The 19709-nt window shown below is 40.7% G+C and overlaps 2 protein-coding genes across 2 annotated transcripts; both read right to left on the bottom strand.

Annotated features, from left to right (window-relative positions):
* Nucleotides 1-1255: 1255 nt before the first annotated feature.
* LOC137295714 (prostaglandin reductase 1-like) lies at nt 1256-9521 on the bottom strand. The gene is made up of 9 exons (XM_067827232.1): nt 9351-9521; nt 6792-6837; nt 6330-6380; nt 4588-4773; nt 3818-3935; nt 3165-3317; nt 2572-2677; nt 2031-2149; nt 1256-1667 (listed from the first exon to the last, which is right to left on the bottom strand). The coding sequence occupies exons 1-9, from the start codon at nt 9454-9456 to the stop codon at nt 1557-1559; spliced, it is 996 nt and encodes a 331-aa protein (XP_067683333.1). The 5' UTR covers nt 9457-9521; the 3' UTR covers nt 1256-1556.
* Nucleotides 9522-9774: 253 nt separating this feature from the next.
* Nucleotides 9775-18589, bottom strand: LOC137295715 (prostaglandin reductase 1-like). Its single transcript, XM_067827233.1, has 9 exons — nt 18366-18589; nt 16706-16751; nt 16447-16497; nt 15916-16101; nt 15451-15568; nt 14367-14519; nt 13237-13342; nt 12708-12826; nt 9775-12276 (listed from the first exon to the last, which is right to left on the bottom strand). Exons 1-9 carry the CDS (start codon nt 18469-18471, stop codon nt 12166-12168), a joined length of 996 nt encoding a protein of 331 aa, XP_067683334.1. The 5' UTR covers nt 18472-18589; the 3' UTR covers nt 9775-12165.
* Nucleotides 18590-19709: the final 1120 nt, after the last annotated feature.

Below are 19709 nucleotides of genomic sequence, written 5' to 3'. Positions count from 1 at the left end.
GTCAACGATCATGATGCCGCAGAACAGGCGCTGTACATGGTCGCATATGGTCCCATGCAGTCGTGGGCGGTTTCGGAAGGTTTGCGCTGATACTCTACGTAGGCTTGGAACATTACTGGCTCTGTATGCTGCACTGATTGTCCGGTTGCGAAGATGAGGTTCTGTGCAAGAGTTCTTGGTCTGCCAGGTCTATGTCTTGTAGAATTGTGGTGTCAGCATCAAGACGCCCAACACCTCTGTCTATACAGTCTTCTTTCAGTCTTGAGGGTCGCTTATACAGAGTGATTCACAACGGGGCTGTCAGAGTTTTATACCCAGGGGTATGAAGCTTTAGTGCCCATATTTGCACGTGCAACATGCTTACAACTTCTTCTCCATGCAATTTCCTCCAGTTTTAATTTGTATTTGGCGACAATTCACCAAATGTTGTGTTCGTGTATAATATTGTAAGGGCTATATTTACAGTTAGCAACGACATTTATATTGGTTTCAAGCCTTCATCTAAAAAAAAAACCCAAAACAAAACAAAACAAAAAAACCGATGCGTTTTTTTTCAAATTTCATTACTAGTTTTAAATATATATCTGTAATAAACTTATTGGTTTTACTATCCTTTGTCGACAGATACTATAAAGTAATTACCTTGTTTTCATCGCTATATGACCGTAACACTAGGACTATGTGACTATTCGTAAACTGATTTCTTAAAACTTCTCGATAAAAACTATTTTGTTTTGACTTGTTTAGAAACAGATCAGCGAGAAGGGGATCATAATTGGTGTCCACGATCATGTCTACTGCCTGTCTGAATGTCTCACTGTCTCACCCATAACTCCACTTGGCTAACCCACTTCCCCCATCTGTGAGGAAGTCTCGTATTGTTTTCGCTGTAAACTTCAGCTTGGCAAGCGTCTGGAGACATATATGTAGTTGTGTCTACCGTCACCTATAGCCAGAGCAATATGATCACAAAAAGACGCATTCCTTCAAGACGGCTGTGGAAAACATAGCCCACTGTATGCTAATGTACTGAAACATCAAAAGGTATAGGTGTTACTGGGCAATACCAGGGTCAGCTTTAGGTCAGTTCAGGACAGTTCGGTTCCTTGCTCCGATAACCTCATTTCACTAGGATCGGAATGCAGAGTCACTGTGCAAACATACACATTTCGTTTCGCGTCCACTTTCATCAGTCGCATTACTGGTACCTGACGTGAATTCTTAGGGACGGCAAATAAAGCAATCACATTATATATTAAAGCAGATCTTTAATTTCAGAACTAGGGAAATGGACATTTGACGGCACATGTTTGCGACTGATGATGGTTTCAAATTATAAAACCGACAAAGACACATTTTATGTGTCAACTGATGAATGTTTTAAAGTACAGATTGTACAGATTGCAGATCTTAATTGGTTCTTGTTATAAAGATCTATCACACAGCTGCCATATCACAATAATACATGTTTGATAAACCTTTAATGAGTATATGATTTGTGCGCGTTCACGAATTCGTGGGACTGAAATACGACCCTGAGTGATATGTTTGTTAATCTAAGCTTTGACGATCATCTTCCCAATGTTGGCTCCTTTCAAGAGCGACATGAAGATTTGGGGCATGTTCTCGAAACCCTCTTTGACCGTCTCTCTGTACTTGATCTTCCCCTGTAACAGAACGTCAATATGTGAAATAGTGCAATATTGTTTATGCAATATGGCATAACAGTAAATAACAGACCGCACCAACAAATTATATCATAAACTATGAGAGGGTGTCAAATCATATTCTAACACGTAAAACATAATTAATTCGAAGCCTAGAAAACAATAGGAATGAATATAGCGTAAAATTTGAACTTCAACCTCAGTCAAGGTCTACTGGTTCCACATAGAATCACATATGGAATCGAACGAATTCGAAGTAACGAACATTCACAACAACTTAGGCCATCAAAATGGACGGAGTTTTCTACACGTAGGTAATGGTAGAAATACTTGTAACTGAGAGCAATTGTATTATTGATTTACCTCATCTATCCATTTCTTCATGACAGCTTTGCCTTCAGGAAATCTATTCCACCACCTCGTCACAATGAAGCCTTCAACTCTAAGTTGCTGGGATAGAATCGTCATGAACGCATCTGGAGCTGACACAATGAACTTATGGATGTACACACGGGAATAGGAACCTTGTTGGAAATAACGCTTTCTCTGTATATCAGCTCAGTCGGGACTGTATTGTTGAAATATAACGGTAGAGTGTACGAATTATATTAAACAGTAAATTCATGCGTGTAAGCAATATTAGAAATTACAGAGATGTACAAGTGATTTAATTTGTCGACACGATGTGTGGGTACACACAGTTGGTATATTACAGATAAATATAGGATACAGCGTTGGCTAATCAATAAACTGTTACCAGAAATGGTCTGAAATGTGAGCCATTTTTTCTTTGTATCCTGCAACAATTTCATAGCATATTTTAATAAATTGATAATAAATATCATGGAAGGAAACATGAATGTATGTTGTTATCTAGCTAGAAATATGATAAGCAGATACTTACTGAGAGCCGGCTTGGTGTCATTGTAGACTGAGATACCACCGCAAACAGAAATACGACCAAACTCTTTCATGTGTTGAAGCGCTTTAGATGTGAAGCTTCCTCCAACCTGTAAAAGCACAAGATAGTTGTAAGTAGCTGCAGATTGTGAACACAAAGGTCGCAGACTGGCACGTCTGTATCAACCATGGGCGCTGGTAGGGGCTCATGCTGGTTTGTGCCCACTGAGTAAACGACAACTATTTTCCTCGACCAAAAGGTGGCGGACCAGTGATCTACTGTTCTACAGGTGAGGTATGTGGAACATTGACAATGGATGGACGCTGTACATAGACCCGTGAAGGTCCGGGGTGGAAAAGGTCTTCAGCAACCCATGCTTGCCACAAAAGGCGACTATGCTTGTAAGAGGCGACTAACGGGAACAGGTGGCCAGACTCACTCACTTGCTTGACATATGTCATCGGTTCCCAGTTGCGCAGATCGATGCTCATGATATTGACCACTGGATTGTCTGGTCCAGACAAGGAATATTTACAGACCGCCGCAATGTAGCTGGAAGCGGCGTAAATCTAAACTCACTCACTCACTATACGTACATTATCAAAGTAGCAGTCAATTCCATCGGGGGCCGCCTCTTTCAGGGACTTGTTGATGTCGGCTTCCTTATAGTTAAACACGTGGTCAAATCCAAGACTCTTCACCCAATCACATTTTTCCTTTGATCCAGCAAAGCCAATCACCTTGCAGCCCTGGTAATAGAGCTAAAAGAAATTAGTTTTCCGAAATAGTGTAGTAGGTGAGCTGAGTAACGGTGCGTGACAATATACAAAACACGATTGTAACAAGCCAGTGCACCATATTTATCACAGTTGGTAAAGTGGTAGGGGATTCAGAGGTAGTGTTTGGCACAGCAAACTACTTTCGTATGTAGACATCAATATTAAACGATTACAAAGCGCGAATCGTTACATCACAAAATTAGGTGCAACGCTATATCCACTCTCGTTGTCATAGGTCCCAAAGGAGAGTGAGCTAGTAGTAGTTCAATAATTTCAGAGGGGCGGTGGGATATCCTAGTGGTTTAAGTGTTCGCTCGTCACGATGAAGACACGGGTTCGATTCCCCACATGAGTACATGTGTGAGGCCCACTTCTGGTGTCATCCGCCGTCATATTGCTGGAAGATAATGGTGAAAGCGGCGTAAAACTAAAATTAGTCCTGATTTATGTATTATGTAATATATCCTCACCTTGATCTTGGCGATCTGTCCGACGGCGCTGCCCACCGCACCTGCGGCACCGTTGACCAGAACGGTCTCTCCAGCCTTAGGCTGACAGAGCTCCAGGAACCCGAAGTAGGCAGTCATCCTGAAGAGATGCATTTGCTCAATGAAAATTAACGTTAATACCCGGGAATGTTCTCGATCTTCAAATAGCATTCAAGTGGCACATTCATTGACATCAACACTCATGTACTCGACGATATTGGACGTCTGTCATTATATCAAACATTGATATGCTTAGTTATCTCGGCTGTGATTTTGTTGGAATATTGCTCAATGTCTTTACAAAAAAACAACAACATTCACCCACTCACCCATTGTCAATAGCATTTCGTATGAAACAGAGCTTTCAGACATCACTAAAGAATGTCCAATCAACGCACTCATTTGAATCATTACAATATTCTGACAGAACACCTAATTCACTGACATCATGGCTTATGAAACTGAACCTATTCACTGATAGTACGCCTAATTCAATGATATCACAAATAGTTCATTCATTTTTTGCATGAATGTTATACTCCGACATACCACTTAATTCGAATTTTAAGACAACACCTATATTTAGATCATCCGCCTATTTCACTGTTGATGAGACCACCCATATTTGGACCACCATCCACCTCGTTCACTGTTGATGAGACCACCCATATTTGGACCATCTACTTAATTCACTTCAAGCGAACACCTATATTTGGACCACCCACCAATTCACTGTTGATGAGACCACCTACCCTGGCATGCCCAAGATTCCCAGAGCGAGGGATGGCTCCAGTTTTCCAAGGTCGGTCACTTTGAGAAGATGAACGGCTTCAGTAGCAGTTTTATTTGCAGCGTTGATCAGTGTACGTGAACGCCATCCCGAGTACATCTGCACCAGACATCCGACGGGATAGTCCGCGTTTTTACTTTCCGTCACTCTGGGAACAAATGTTAAACTAAAGCGTGTCTGGGTGTTCCGACTTGTAATCTCACCTTAAACTGCGTTCCGTCAATATTCTTAGACGTGTAACAGAAATGACATCATCTAGTGTACAAGTGATTAAAGTGAGACATAAGGGATCGGCACAAATCTGATGTATAAAGACTTTACCATTCATTGTCTTTTGTATAAGTAGTATTTCCAGCTTCCCAATGTAGAAATCCATTTGATATTGATCATTAATTATGTCGGTCCATATATGAGTGAGCGAGTGAAGTTTTACGCCGCTTTTAGCAACATTCCAGCTATATCATGGCTGCGGACACCAGAAATTCGCTTCACACATTGTGCCCATATATGGAATCGAATCCAGGTCTTGCACGTGACGAGCGAACGCTTTGCTATCAGGCTACCTTACCGGAAGAGTCCATATGTACCAAAACTGAACTTTGATCTAAGTGACTTAGAAAGTATTATCCCTTTTAGTGACGTCTTTAAAACCTATTTTCGGTTTGTGTCGAAATTTGCCATGACTGTGTTTACCAGTACATCATCCCATCACATTACATGCATATTCGCTATGATAAATGTATGTATCATACAATGGGTAGTGTTCTCGGCAGGATAAAGCCAACGGATATTTTCATTATCCGTTGGCGTCATATACGGATATCGGTGCAAATAAGAGAGGTCATATGCTAATTTTAGGGACTACTTTCACACTGTAAACAAACATGGCGTCACGCCCATCTATCGGCGATCGTGTCCAGACTGACGGCCGTGGTTACGGTACTGTGAGTGCCTTGATGAGAAAAAAATTGTTGTCTCGTAATGATAGATGGGATTAATTACGAAGCTAAGTTAGAATGATCTAAGGTCCGGAAGATACGAATGAACTGTTTGAGACTTTGTCAGTTGACAAGTGCGCTAGCAAAATGCCTCGCGCACATTATATTTGTTGTTCAACTAAAGTTTAACTGAAAAATTTTCAAAGTCCACACGTGTTTTTTGTCATTTTTTCGAACTAAGTTAATATTTGCTGACAACAGTACCCTCTTGAACATAAAAGCTAATTGGGAACTACATGACGTAACGCAGTCAAATGAGTGATCAGTAGAGGACTGCGTCACCGAGCTTGTGACGTCACGTATTACTACGCACATGTTTGTGACGTCATAGATATGCGGGAACATCTCAGGAGGTTTAGTTTCATGATCTGTGGCAAATGAAGTCACAATTTTTCAAAGTTTAAAGTAAGAATGACATTGTATGATAAATAGGTCATCACACTCGTGTGTTTTGGGATGGGTAATATCCTGCATTGGGAATAAACATTGTATAATACATAATGTTTATACCTAATGCATACATAGTGTTTATACCATCCCAAAACAGACTCGCGTTATAACCTATATATACCAATGAACCTATTAAATGCATTTTCCAATTTTAATGTACCAACGTATCATTATATGCGTTAACACTCAAACGTGTCAAATCATATTGAAGCATCCACAATATAACTAATTTAGAAAAGATCATCATTGTGCTTACCTCGCTACCTGTTCACCGATGATGCAACTCCCGACAGGGAAAACATGTGCCCTGAAAACAGAGTGAAACTAAACGCAATGTGGGTGAAAGAATGGTACCCGTGAAGACCGGTTTGAACTGGTTTTCGGCCACCCGTGCTCTTCCTAAGAAGCGACTAACGGGATCGGGTTGTCAGACTCGCTGACTTGACTGACACACGTCACCGCATCCCAGTTTCGAAGGTCGATGCTGATGCTGTTGATGACTGGACCGTCTGGTCCAGATGATTTTACAGACCGCCATAGCTGGAGTTCGGCGTAATGCTAAACTCACCAAAGTGTGCCTGTCAAGAAGGCACGCTTGGCCTTGCTCACGGAAACACCTTTTCTTTATGGACATGACTTAAAGGGGAATTCCTTATTTCAATGATAGGGTTGACTCTAATTTAAGGAGGCCATTTTAAGAAAAATTAATCGACCTAACCTCATGTATGGGTCCACACTGAGATATACAGCATCACAGATGATTTCTAAAACAAACAAAAAGCATAAATTACATAAATATAAACAAACAAAAGTACGCAATTCATTTGAAATGCTGATGTGATGCTATTGATATGATGTCATCAGACATTCAACACCAGTCATTCAACACCAGACATTCAACACCAGTCATTCAACACCAGACATTCAACACCAGACATTCAACACCAGTCATTCAACACCAGACATTCAACACCAGACATTCAACACCAACACCAGACATTCAACACCAGTCATTCAACACCAGACATTCAACACCAGTCATTCAACACCAGTCATTCAACACCAGTCATTCAACACCAACACCAGACATTCAACACCAGTCATTCAACACCAGACATTCAACACCAGTCATTCAACACGCATTTCTGGCACATTGCTACTAAAAGACTAAAAGACTTCGTTCTGTCAGAAGTTGAATATATAGTCGAAGTTGTAAGCCGACTCTCCGTTTAGAAGTGTCATTTTATGGATGTAGAAAGTGGGGTTTTTTTCGCTAAAAAGCGTCCATATCCTCTCCTGTCCATTCCTAATTAGCACATCGTAATTAAAAACGTATGTCTACAAAATAATGTCCTTTTCATAATAGTAATCATGAAACATAAAACACCTCTACCAAAGTTTACCTTTAATGTACGAAGCATATGACTGCTTAAGGTCTCTTGACTGAATGCTAAATAAAACACATTTAATTGTTGATCTAATACAAACGTTCACAGTGACGACAAAAAAAAAAAAGCAAACCAACTAACCAACCAACCAAACAAACAATCCCCCTAAAAAACAAAACAAACAATAAAAACCAACAACACAGGTCTGCAAAAAAACCCCTCTTTTTTAAATCGTGAATCGCCCAAATCGTACAATAGCTCTACTAAAGGTCTGCTGGTGCACCCTGGATCTATTTGCTTTCTCATATGGACGTTGAATAAAATCACTTTTTACAGCTGATCGTTAAGGCACACACTTCTTTCAGGGTTAACATTTGGTGACATGATCAATCCCACATACCACCATAATGACAAGAAAACAGCTAAAGCGTCACCATGGTTTAGCTGATACAACTACAGTGTGAATGAGCCGGTGTGTGGATGGACGTCAACAAAACACGTTCTCAGGAATTCCAGTTTGTTCTTACATGTTATTTGAAGGAATACAATTACATGAGGTAATGCATTTTTATAGAATGTAAAAGTGCACCTAATATGCAACCGAAACAATGTAAAACTATTTTAAAATAAATCAAAGCAAAGTCCATCTTCTTATCTGTCTGTTTAACAATTCTTCTCTCGACATATGGAAGCGGGGAAAATCATGGGTGGTGGCATTTTATGTAATGAGTGAGTGAGTGGTTTTAAGCCGCTTTCTAGCAATATTCCAACAATATCACGACGATGGACACCCGAGATGGGTTATAGACATTGTTCCAATGTGGGGAATAGAACCCAGCGTGACGAACGAACGCCTTAACCACTAGGCTATCCTACCGCCCCACGTGTAATGTAAATACAGTAATGTTCAATTCATTTTAATTTCATATGTACCTCTTCCTAGCTTCAACTAGAGCACATTTTACCCCCTGAAATGGAACTCTTAAAAGCAAAGTATCTAATGTTATGGCAAAAACAAAATACACACATATATCAATGATAGGTACAATGCAGTAGAACATTTTGGCCATACTGGATTTTTTCTGTAATTTTATGTTTCCTGATTCTAGTTAATTTGGAGAGACATATTTACAAAACAATCGAAACGAACTGGTGATACATAAAGTCGCACACACACTTTGATTGATGTGACAGCCTGTCGCTAGAACAACGGCTAGAGGTCTACGGAATTCAGTCTGTCACATGTTTATGAATTCTACAATGGACGGTGAAATTACATCTTTGTTTGACGTTTTCAGTCCCCGTAATCGTATACAACGAGAACCACTTTATTTACTCGAGTACCTGTACACAAATGTTGAAAGAGGCTGGTTGGACAAGGGTGAAGTTTGAACCTGCACTCGAATCAAGTGTCGAGCAGTGCTCAAAGCCGCCAAGCCAGGTCACAGACAGGTGATGTTTTGTTTGGTAGGGCTGGTCACGTGGTATGCTGCTACAGGTGCATTTGTACCCGTGTTCAGGTGATTGTAAAGACTTTCCAGGTCAATGATTTAATGGAACACTGACATATTTGTGAGATATCATGAATGCTTGAAAACCCAGTTTTTAGTTGTGAAAAAGTGGTTCAACTAAATCACCTTTTATTAAATGAAATATGTAAACTGAGTGCGTGATTGGTATTTTCTACACCAGATTCATCAACGTCTAAACTTAATCGTTAAACCCCGTTAAAATAAATTCAAAGCTAGGTACTTATAAAGAGGATTTTCTGTCTTTGTCCAGAAATAGGAACTAGAGACACATTCTGTCCGAATAATAAAGAAAGTAATCATTAATGCACGTGCAGTGAAGTGCGAGATCTCACTGCCAGTACAAGGACATACTCTCACCTCCATCTTTCAACGCACGAAGGTCCTCCTCCACGAGCTTGAAGTTGGAGTCCTTTGGCTCCCCAGCAAACTCGGCAGCAAGTATCCACTTCTTTGCCTTGACCATTGTGATGTGACCGTGTCCACCCGTTCGCCCTCAGCTATATATACGTACTGAGCGAGGTAATGACACATCAATTACACTGACGTAGGGAGTCGCTGGCCAACAACGCATGCGTTCAATGGTCGGGTGGACGTATCAGGTGCATGTAATTATCAATACTTCAACGATCTGGATTGTTCGTGCGATCACGAGAGTGATCATAAAAAAGTTAATTATGTTCGGGGTTGTAACATGTTTCAGCAATTTAAGTGGAATGCTCATTTTGAATTGATACTTGAAACTTCTGATACAGCATTTTCAAATATTGATAAAGGCATTGCGTTTATTGTGTAGGTTTTTAGTGCAGCCAGTTCTGATCACAAACAACAAAATATATTGAAGACAGCTAGCGTAGAGATGGCATGCTGAAGATCATATCTAAGGATATTGGCTTGTCCTGAGAAGAAGACATATCCGTATTCATTTGTCCATGTTGATTCCGACTACCCAGCCCCAGTAAGATGAAAACACAACACAAACTAATAATGATATCGATATAGCTGATTTCTCCCATATAGAAGGATCAGATACTATAAAGTATACAACGGTATACACACGTAACAGATAGCCTGGTACAGAAAACATTTGCTTTGAAACATTCATATCGATTACTTCCTTAACCCGTGAAGGTTCGGGGTACAATACTGGGCTTCAGTGACCCATGCTTGTCGTAACAGGCGACTAACGGGATCGGGTGGTCAGACTCGCTGACTTGGTTGACGCATGTCATCGGTCCCCAGTTGCGCAGATCGATGCTCGTGCTGTTTTTCACTTGATTGTATGTACCAGACTCGATTACAACTGGAATACAGGTATATTAGCATACACCCGTTTAGTACACACTAACCCGACACTTTTACGGCATGTGAGTAAGTTAAGTGATAAGTGATATTCCTACAATATCAAGGCGGGGGACACCAGAAATGGGCTTCACACTGTACGGCATGTGTACAGGCTGTATTTGGCTGAGATGAGGATGTCGTGTAAACCACACCGGATCCATCTTCTGTTCTTACTGAAGGTAGGGAACGCAAGTCGTTAAATGTCTGTCATAGTATTTGCATTCCCTGCCATGGATGTCTTCTATGAAGAACTCACGTATTGTTTTCTCAGAATGGCAGTTTGCCATGAACGTCTGAGGACATTCAGTTGCATCTATGGTCTTTCTAACAATAACAACCTGGTTCAAGGCTGTTAGAAATATATGTGGCCACTCCCAATACATGTACTTAAAGGTCACATGCAACGTAAATTGATAAAACACAGCTTTGCAGATTCTGATACCTTTGGGTATGCCCTTACCGCAACAAATCATCAAACATGCCAATTAAACCTATAAAGTTGAAAAAAACGCGATGAAAAAGAGCCCGCGAAATCGGAGTTCAAACGATTCACTAATTTTCCTCCAACGCTGGGTGAAAAAGTGGTTACAACTGCTATGCTGCGCTGCGCTCATAACACATGCGCAGTGAATAGTGTCTCGGAGCTTGAAACAGTTTGCCTGCCCGGAATATGAGGTCGGGAGCAGTAGTCTAATCTTGGTGTACACGAACAAGTAAATAATCTACTCATGCTGATTGTGATAAGCAGACTCTGTCACAGATAAAACGCAGTGTCTGTTTTTTTTACCCCTCTATGTCTGCCTGCCTGACTGCTAATGATAATATGCAACGCACAACTTCAATCACTGACCACATGCAGTTTGAAATTAACACCTATCGGACTTATAAACCATAAACAAGAGCCGGCTAAGCGTATCGGCAAATAAACCAGAGGCCAAACACTGGGGCAGTTACAGAAATACCATAAGACACGGGTGATTTAAAACAGTTCTTCACCGTTCGTAGCCATGATCAATCAAACTCATGGTGGGGTACACCAGAACACCTTCTACACAGCAGAAATAAATTCGTGTAAACGCTCAAACCTCTTGGCTGCTCCGATTTAACTGTGATCTGAGAGTCACTGGGATCGCAGTGTCACTAGGATCGGCGAGTCACTGGGATCGGAGCGTCACTGGGATAGGAGTGTCACTAGCACCTGAGTGTCACTGGGATCGGGGGTCACTGGGATAGGAGTGTCACTAGGATCGGCGAGTCACTGGGATCGGGGGTCACTGGGATAGGAGTGTCACTAGCACCTGAGTGTCACTGGGATCGGGGGTCACTGGGATAGGAGTGTCACTAGGATCGGCGAGTCACTGGGATCGGGGGTCACTGGGATAGGAGCGTCACTAGCACCTGAGTGTCACTGGGATCGGGGGTCACTGGGATAGGAGTGTCACTAGGATCGGCGAGTCACTGGGATCGGGGGTCACTGGGATAGGAGTGTCACTAGCACCTGAGTGTCACTGGGATCGGGGGTCACTGGGATAGGAGAGTCACTAGGATCGGAGTGTCTCTAATACAAACAATCCGACCTCTTTTTGATTGATTACATCAACGTCCTGGTACCGGGACTAAATAAGAAGGAAGCAAACAGAGGCACGATGCCTGTCAATTCTTGCATTGTTTGCAGATATTAGAAATGTCCCTGGAGCTATAGATCTGAACAAAGCTATCCTACAGATACTATATCACAATATTCAATTCACCACAAATTACATATATGATGTATGCATGAACATGAACTTATTGGACTGAAATGCAAACATCCAGTCATCTGTTTGTTTATCTAAGCTTTGACGATCATCTTCCCAATGTTGGCTCCTTTCAAGAGTGACATGAAGATCTTGGGCATGTTCTCGAAACCCTCTTCAACCGTCTCTCTGTACTTGATCTTTCCCTGGAATAGAATGCAATGTGGAAGCAACTTCTTCAACGTGATCAGAACCATGATAATATTACAAACTATGGAGAAGGGGTCATACGAAATGTTTGGTACGAGAAGACTTGGTAACTGAATGTCACGGGAAAGACTGACATAGCCATCCATAACTAAAAACAGAGACCGTCGTCCTTACCACGATCTACTGGTGCCATAAACTTACATGGTCATGGTTGAAGCTAACAAACCCAGGATGTCAAAATTGACGGCGATTTACTAGCATGGATGGAACGTATTGCATCTGTTTTATGAAACTTATTGAAAATGATAAAAGGTTCCCCCCCAAACATGAAACGTTCTGGGAACTGGAAAAGGTGGTCTATGTTAAGTGAACGGAATTGGAAAGTTAATAAGTTAATATACATAATTTTTTTATAGATAACGATTACTTCATCTATCCATTTCTTCATTTCAGCTTTGCCTTCCGGAAATCTTGTCTCCCAACGCATCACGTCGAAGCCTTCAACTTTAAGTTGTTTGAACAGGATCGTCATGAACGGATCTGGAGCTGACAGCATAGACAACATCCTTATGGATGTACAGCCAAAAATAGCAGCCCTGCTTCGAATAATGCTTTGTTTTCATATCAGCTCAGTTTGGTCAACTCTGTCGTTGAAATTTGACACGTACTATATTCAACACTAAATCAAAGCATGTAAGTAGTGCTGTATAGCAGGGAATCTACAAAATGTAAAATAAAGCGATATATGTGCGGATAACAACGCTGATAAAATATTTGGGATATATCTACAATAATTCTAAATTTAGTCAATATACAGTTAATCAAAATGGTCTGGCCATGAACCAGTTATGTTTTTGTATTATTTATCAATATTAATAATAAAACATTACAATTGGAAACATAAACGTGTGTGATATCCAATACTAGTAGTATAACTATAGTAACCGCATACTTACTAAGCACTGGCTGTGAGGCATTGTAGACTGAAATACCACCACAAACAGACATACGACCAAACTGTTTCATATGTTGAAGTGCTTTAGACGTGAAATTCCCTCCAACCTGCAAAAGCATATAGTTGCTGTAGGTCTTTGCAGATCTCCATGCCACTGGAAGATGACCTACTGCCATCGATGCTTCTATCCATGTATTTGATCCAATTGTTAGCAACCCAGGTTTCTAGCTACCAAATCGGTGCCAACAATTAACATTTCCGTGACGCAGGCTCATCTTTGCTTCTGCCAACACGTCTTATTCGACCAAATGGTGACCAGAATATGTCCTTGTCCAAACAATTATGATGAACAGCCCTTATCTTCGGACCAGCATCCCAAATACTGTTCTAATTCGACCCTCTACAGCCCATACCAATACCCAACCTACATTCCGTTCTTTCGAAACATCCTTCTCTCAAATGCTGAGTTGGTGTTCAAGCCTGGTTTTCAGTTAGCCATCTTTAGTCAGCAAAGGTAGTTTTCAATGGTAACAGTGGGTAATCATTGTACGTATGTTGAAAATAGATGGGTAAATAAGTAGATAATAGATAAGTACAATATGTTGACAGTGGGCTGGTGATGAACGTAGAACATATTGTCAAAAGATGGGTTTTGAACGTATAGAATGTTGACAGTCTTAGGTGACAGTATGCTGACGGATGGATGTACGTACTAAAGATGGATGTGAAACGTACAGTTGTTTTGCAGTGGGTCAGTGATGAACGTACAACATGCTGGCAAAGTATTGATGTTGAACATACAGTATGTTGACAGTGAGTGGCACTTGTATGTAAGTCGTGCTCAAATGTCGTGCTTCTTGTGCGTACCTCATGTTCACAATACGTATTTGTTGTACGTACGGCATGTTCACAATACGTGTTTCTCGTACGAGCGTCATATTCACAATGCGCGTTTGCTGTATGTGCGTCATGTTCACAATACGTGTTTGTCGTACGAGCGTCATATTCACAATACGTATTTGTTGTACGTGCGGCATGTTCACAATACGTGTTTGTCGTACGAGCGTCATATTCACAATACGTGTTTGTTGTACGTGCGTCATGTTCACAACACGTGTTTGTTGTACGTACATTATCAAAGTAGCAGTCCACTCCGTCGGGGGCCGCCTCTTTCAGGGACTTGTCGATGTCTTGTTCCTTGTAGTTGAACACGTGATCAAATCCAATACTTTTCACCCAATCACATTTCTCCTTTGATCCAGCAAAACCAATCACTTTGCATCCCTAGAAAACGCACGTGTAATTGGTTTCATCTAAAACAGTTTTGCGCCTGCTTCAATACCATCTGCTGAACAACTTTACGAGTTTATGTAAATTACAAATTTCCAGTATTACCAACTCATTAACAGAAGCCAACGTAACCTCACATGTGTATTCCGGGTGTAAAAATATATACATGCTATCACTGTAACGGTCTGAGAGCATACGGACTATCACAGTCTGTGTGGAGGATAGAGGTGGTGAAGAGATGGGTTGGTGGGTTGGTGGGTTGGTGACATGGCTGCCTTTGGAGGATCAAATATGCATTTTCAGAGTTGGTGGCTATAGTTTGTCTCCTTCACTAGATACAATCTATTACATCATTATCAATACATTGAATGTTCCCTCTGTGTGTGTAACATTACACGAGGGCTGGTCAAAAGGTTCTAAGCCTACATAACTTCTACACTGGTCACACCAACTAATCCTAGGAATGTTGTTGGACAGTGTTATTCATAAGCATCAGCATTTTACTCAAATAGATCAAGTAGTTTGAAAGCAACAGGTCCTTGAAGGATACTGGGTTAGAAGTTACGTAGGCTTAGATACCAGCCCTTGTATCCGTACTTTTCACCTGTCGCGAATTATAGTTAATCGAGCAGTTCATCAATAGAGCTAGTAGTATTTCCTGTGTAACGCTATATCCGCTCTCGTTGTCATGGGTCCCAAAGGAGGGTGAACCAGTAGTAGTTCAATAATTTCGGCGGCGGTAGGATAGCCTAGTGGTTAAAGTGTTCGTTCGTCACGATGAAGGCCCGTGTTCGATTCCCCACATAGGTACAGGTGTGAAGTCTGTTTACTTCTGGTGTCACTTATCGTCAAATTGCTGGAATACTGCTGAAAGCGGCGTAAAACTAACATTAGTTCTGATTTATTTATTATGTAACGTCCTCACCTTAATCTTGGCGATCTGTCCGACAGCACTGCCCACCGCACCTGCGGCACCGTTGACCAGTACAGTCTCTCCAGCCTTGGGCTGACAGATCTCCAGGAACCCGAAGTAGGCAGTCATCCTGAAATATGGCAGTCGCTTAATCAAAATATCACAACCTGGTGATGTTCCCGCAGTCATCACGTAGTTGAAGCGACGAATTACTTGATATCATTACCCGGGAATAATTGAACTCACTAACATGTTTAAATTACTTTCATCAAACCTACTAAATTGACAGAACACCCAATTCACTGACGTGATAGTTAACACTAAATGATTCACTGATACAATAACTAATGCAGTGACATCAAGCATGATTTATTGACTTGCATCATATGTGATATTCTGACATACCACTTCATTCACTTTAAGAGAACAGCTATATTTGGACCACCCACCTGGTTCACAGTTCAGAAGACCACCTACCCTGGCATGCCCAGGATTCCCAGAGCGAGGGATGGCTCCCGTTCTCCAAGGTCGGGCACTTTAAGTAGATGAATTTCTTCAGTTTCCTTTCTAGATGCCGCGTTGACAAATGAACGTGAACGCCATCCCGAGTACATCTGCACCAGACATCCGACTGGGTAGTCTTTGTTTTCACTCTCCAAAACCCTTAGAACAAACGCTAAATGGTGAACTAAATTTGGTCTGGGTGCTCCGACTTTTAGTCTTTTAGCTGACGCTGTCGTCCGTCAATAGTCTTCGACTCAGTTTGCCCATGTAATGTTTTATACCAACATATGCTGTCTAAAAAAGAAACACATAACAAAAATGGCATTTTGACGCAGTAGAGCACTATACAGGAAGAATTTTACAAAACTGTTTGATTTGTTTATGATTTCTATGCATATTAAATACGTATTAAGAATATACCTTTGTTTAGCATATGCCTTGATAATCGAATGCATGATCAAGAATTCAAAACAAAATGACTACAGAGATCGCCCCGCTTCTTACCTCGCTACCTGTTCACCGATGATACAACTCTCGACAGGGTAATCGAAAGCCCTGAAATACACAAGAAAATATACGACGAGGATGAGGTTCTAAATGTGCATGTTAAGCCATATTCACAATTTCAGACACAGGAACACATATTGTTTAGTAACGAGCTGGCATATCGTCCCTCAATGTGGAAAGAGATGGATGCTGTTGGGTAGGTTAACCAAGTTTAATAAGACCATTTTGAGAAAACCGAGACAAATCTCGATGTTACCTCATGTACGGATCCACACTGAGATATACTGCATCACAGATGAATTCTAAAACATAAAAACCCATACATTACATGATTATAGACAAATACCAATACACTTACCCACATCTATACAACTGTATGTGAACTGTTGATTTATACTATCTTAACGAAGTATCCCAAGACATCATGCAGACGCGTAAAATCGACTTTACTTCTAGACGCTCGAGCGTTTTGTTTGGATGCAGACAGAGTTTTTCTCTTTTTAAATTAAGTGTGGAGACCGTGTCCTACCTTGTCCATTCTCAGTTTGAACACCATGAATCTTACGTCTACAAAACAAAGCCCCTTTTCATAATTGTACGAAACCAATTAATAAGATGTCTCTGCTGAAGGTCTATCTAATGAACCCTGTATGAATATGCTTAAACGAATGTTCACTACAAAATGTCAAAAAAAACCCAAAAAACCAAACAAAAAAAAACCAACAAAAAAAAAACGAAAACAAACCCAAACAACTAAAATGACTTTGTGAGACATATAGTCGTTCATAATCTAACATTTGTGCAAAATATTATCATTTATGTAAAACCTCACTCACTTTAGAAATTTATCTTTTAGATATCCCATCAAAGTTTCGTATCTGGTTAACACAATTCTAATCATAAATTACCCATTGAAACTGGACGATGCATTAATATTAATCCAGATCTAGAAAAACAGGACATGTTTATCATGTACACATCTTATACGCTGAACGTGAGAAGATGCTCCCTTCTCATTTTTGTAATAATCCACAATATGGACAAATTTATCTCACTTATGACATCAGATTATACTCTCCCATCGAAACTATCACTTTTGGCTAAAACCGTTCTTAGTCATCACACTGTAGACAATTTCGCCGCAGTTTCTGTCAATTTATGTTGGCGAGTAATAAACAGAATACTAAACTCGCTTCCGTGAAATACCATTAAAGATTTGGTATCGCTATCGCGCCTTTGATACCAAACCATTAACTCGTTTAATAAAACTGGTATTACACGGAATGTCGTTTAGTATGCTCTATATATGTTATAGTATATTGCTGGAATATTGCTAAAAGCGGCGTAAAACTAAACTCACTCACTATTAAAAACGATGATATGTTCTCTATAGGATTCTGTACGGTTTTCGAGCATGAAATTCTGTTCTGCTCTGTACACATGCTGTATTTGATACCACAACCTGTGTCACGTTTTATGTACCCTCAGGTGGACAGAGACTCTATAGTTGTGACTTGCAATTTCAACTTTTCGAGCCCCATATTCATCGCAAGGCACTTAATTTATGGGGCTGCGTTTATACAAATATCGCCAGTCTGTGGAAACAGGTTGACTGGTTGAGAGGTTAATGGTGACGATACACCCGAATTAAGTGTGTAGCCGTGACCTACATAGTAGCTGAAATACTCTGGGACGATTAGCGATTTGTTGACATATAAAAAAACGAAGAAAAAATAGACATGTAAGCCTTCCAGTTAGGTCACGGACGAGGAGGTTTTTGGGATGGTTACACTACACTACACTTGTACACTACATATAACACCGTGCTCTATATAACACTGTGTCCTATATAGGTCAGTGTGTAAACATATTCCAGGATTGAAGATCTCAAGGCCACAACTGCGCAAACATCTCACCTCCTTCTTTCAACGCAGGTAGATCCTCCTCTTCAAGCTTGAAGTTGGAGTGCTTCGGCTCTCCTTCAAACTTTGTAGCAAGTATCCACTTGTTTGATTTAAGCATTTTTTATCTCCAGGGTACACAGAGAGATTATTACACTCGCGAGAGTGTCAGATTGTTTTTACGAAACGGGAGTCAGAAACATCCATATCTTCCCGAGCGAGAACGAGCGAGAGCGAGGGAAATATGAATTTCTCTGACACGAGTTTAGGAGCAATACTGTGAAGTATCCCGGCAACGCATGCATCCAAATGTTGACTTCACCTGTTACCTGGCATACGTCTAACACCTTTAACGATTTGGATTGTTAGTGACATCCAAACACAGATCATATGTAACTTTTGTTCCCATCGGTCACATTTTGATCAATTTAGATGATTGGTTTAGAGGTTGAGCTGCTGTTTGACGTCGCTCACCAATATGGCGGCGGTCTGTAAATATTCGAACATAGACCAGAAAATCCAGTGGTCAACATCATGAGCATCGATCTACCAAGTCAGCAAACCTGTTACTCGCCTCTAAAGACAAAGAAGAGTTACTGAAGGCCAATTCTAACCCGGATCTTTACGTGTGATAAATAAAACAAACCTCTATGGTAGTTATTAGAACTTAAAGAGGAAAACAGTGATCATGAAGCTTGGAGTGTGTTAGGATTAAGGACTTGGTTCATTTAAATATTTTTATATTCATTAATTAGTTACAACAACAAAAACTTGCTCATGACAGATTTGGAATCGAAAAGTGTGAGAATATGGTAAGGGTTTAGAGGCTGGGATGTATCTGGAATACTGCTGAGGGCCGCCCAATGAAAACAAACAAACCAGTGCACAAATAGGAAATAAATAAACGTGAACATATCAATATTCTATTACCCATTTCTGGAACATATGGTGTTTAAGCAAGTCTGATACTGCGATATAGTTAGACTGCGTGAGGGTTAAAAACTGAAAGACATGGAGAATATTCATTTTAAAGCTTATAGGAAATGGTAAAAGCACTCGCTGATATCACCGGAGACCCGTTCAATTCCACAAATGGGTACAGTGTGGAAAGCCCTATTCTGGTGTACTCCGCTGAGGTGTTGGAATACTGCTAGAAGCAGTGTATGACTTTCTCAAGCACCCACTCAAATGCGTCTTGGGCGCTACACGTCTTGTGAGATTTAGAAACATTATGCTTGATTGTACCTTAATTAGTTGTGAAATGTAAACACCAGTGACCGTGACTGTTGGAACAGTGCCTGGCATAAAGGAATGGTTCACATAATGCTTAAGGCTTAAAGGCACAATGCCAATTCTCTA

This window comes from Haliotis asinina, chromosome 9, assembly GCF_037392515.1.
Source record: "Haliotis asinina isolate JCU_RB_2024 chromosome 9, JCU_Hal_asi_v2, whole genome shotgun sequence".
NCBI classification, from domain to species: domain Eukaryota; kingdom Metazoa; phylum Mollusca; class Gastropoda; order Lepetellida; family Haliotidae; genus Haliotis; species Haliotis asinina.
This window is presented reverse-complemented; position numbering and strand designations above follow the sequence as displayed.

What these genes read in the sequence shown, in the direction of transcription:
- LOC137295714 (XM_067827232.1), bottom strand. Translation starts at nt 9,456, where the DNA reads ATGGTCAAGGCAAAGAAGTGGATACTTGCTGCCGAGTTTGCTGGGGAG. An exon ending in TTGACTGCTACTTTGATAAT is followed by an intron (nt 2,678 to 3,164) that starts GTACGTATAGTG and finishes GTGCTTTTACAG; the next exon opens with GTTGGAGGAAGCTTCACATC. An exon ending in TGACACCAAGCCGGCTCTCA is followed by an intron (nt 2,150 to 2,571) that starts GTAAGTATCTGC and finishes TCATTGTGTCAG; the next exon opens with CTCCAGATGCGTTCATGACG.
- LOC137295715 (XM_067827233.1), bottom strand. Translation starts at nt 18,471, where the DNA reads ATGCTTAAATCAAACAAGTGGATACTTGCTACAAAGTTTGAAGGAGAG. An exon ending in ACCTGCGTTGAAAGAAGGAG is followed by an intron (nt 16,752 to 18,365) that starts GTGAGATGTTTG and finishes TTTATGTTTTAG; the next exon opens with AATTCATCTGTGATGCAGTA. An exon ending in GACAGATCGCCAAGATTAAG is followed by an intron (nt 14,520 to 15,450) that starts GTGAGGACGTTA and finishes TGCGTTTTCTAG; the next exon opens with GGATGCAAAGTGATTGGTTT.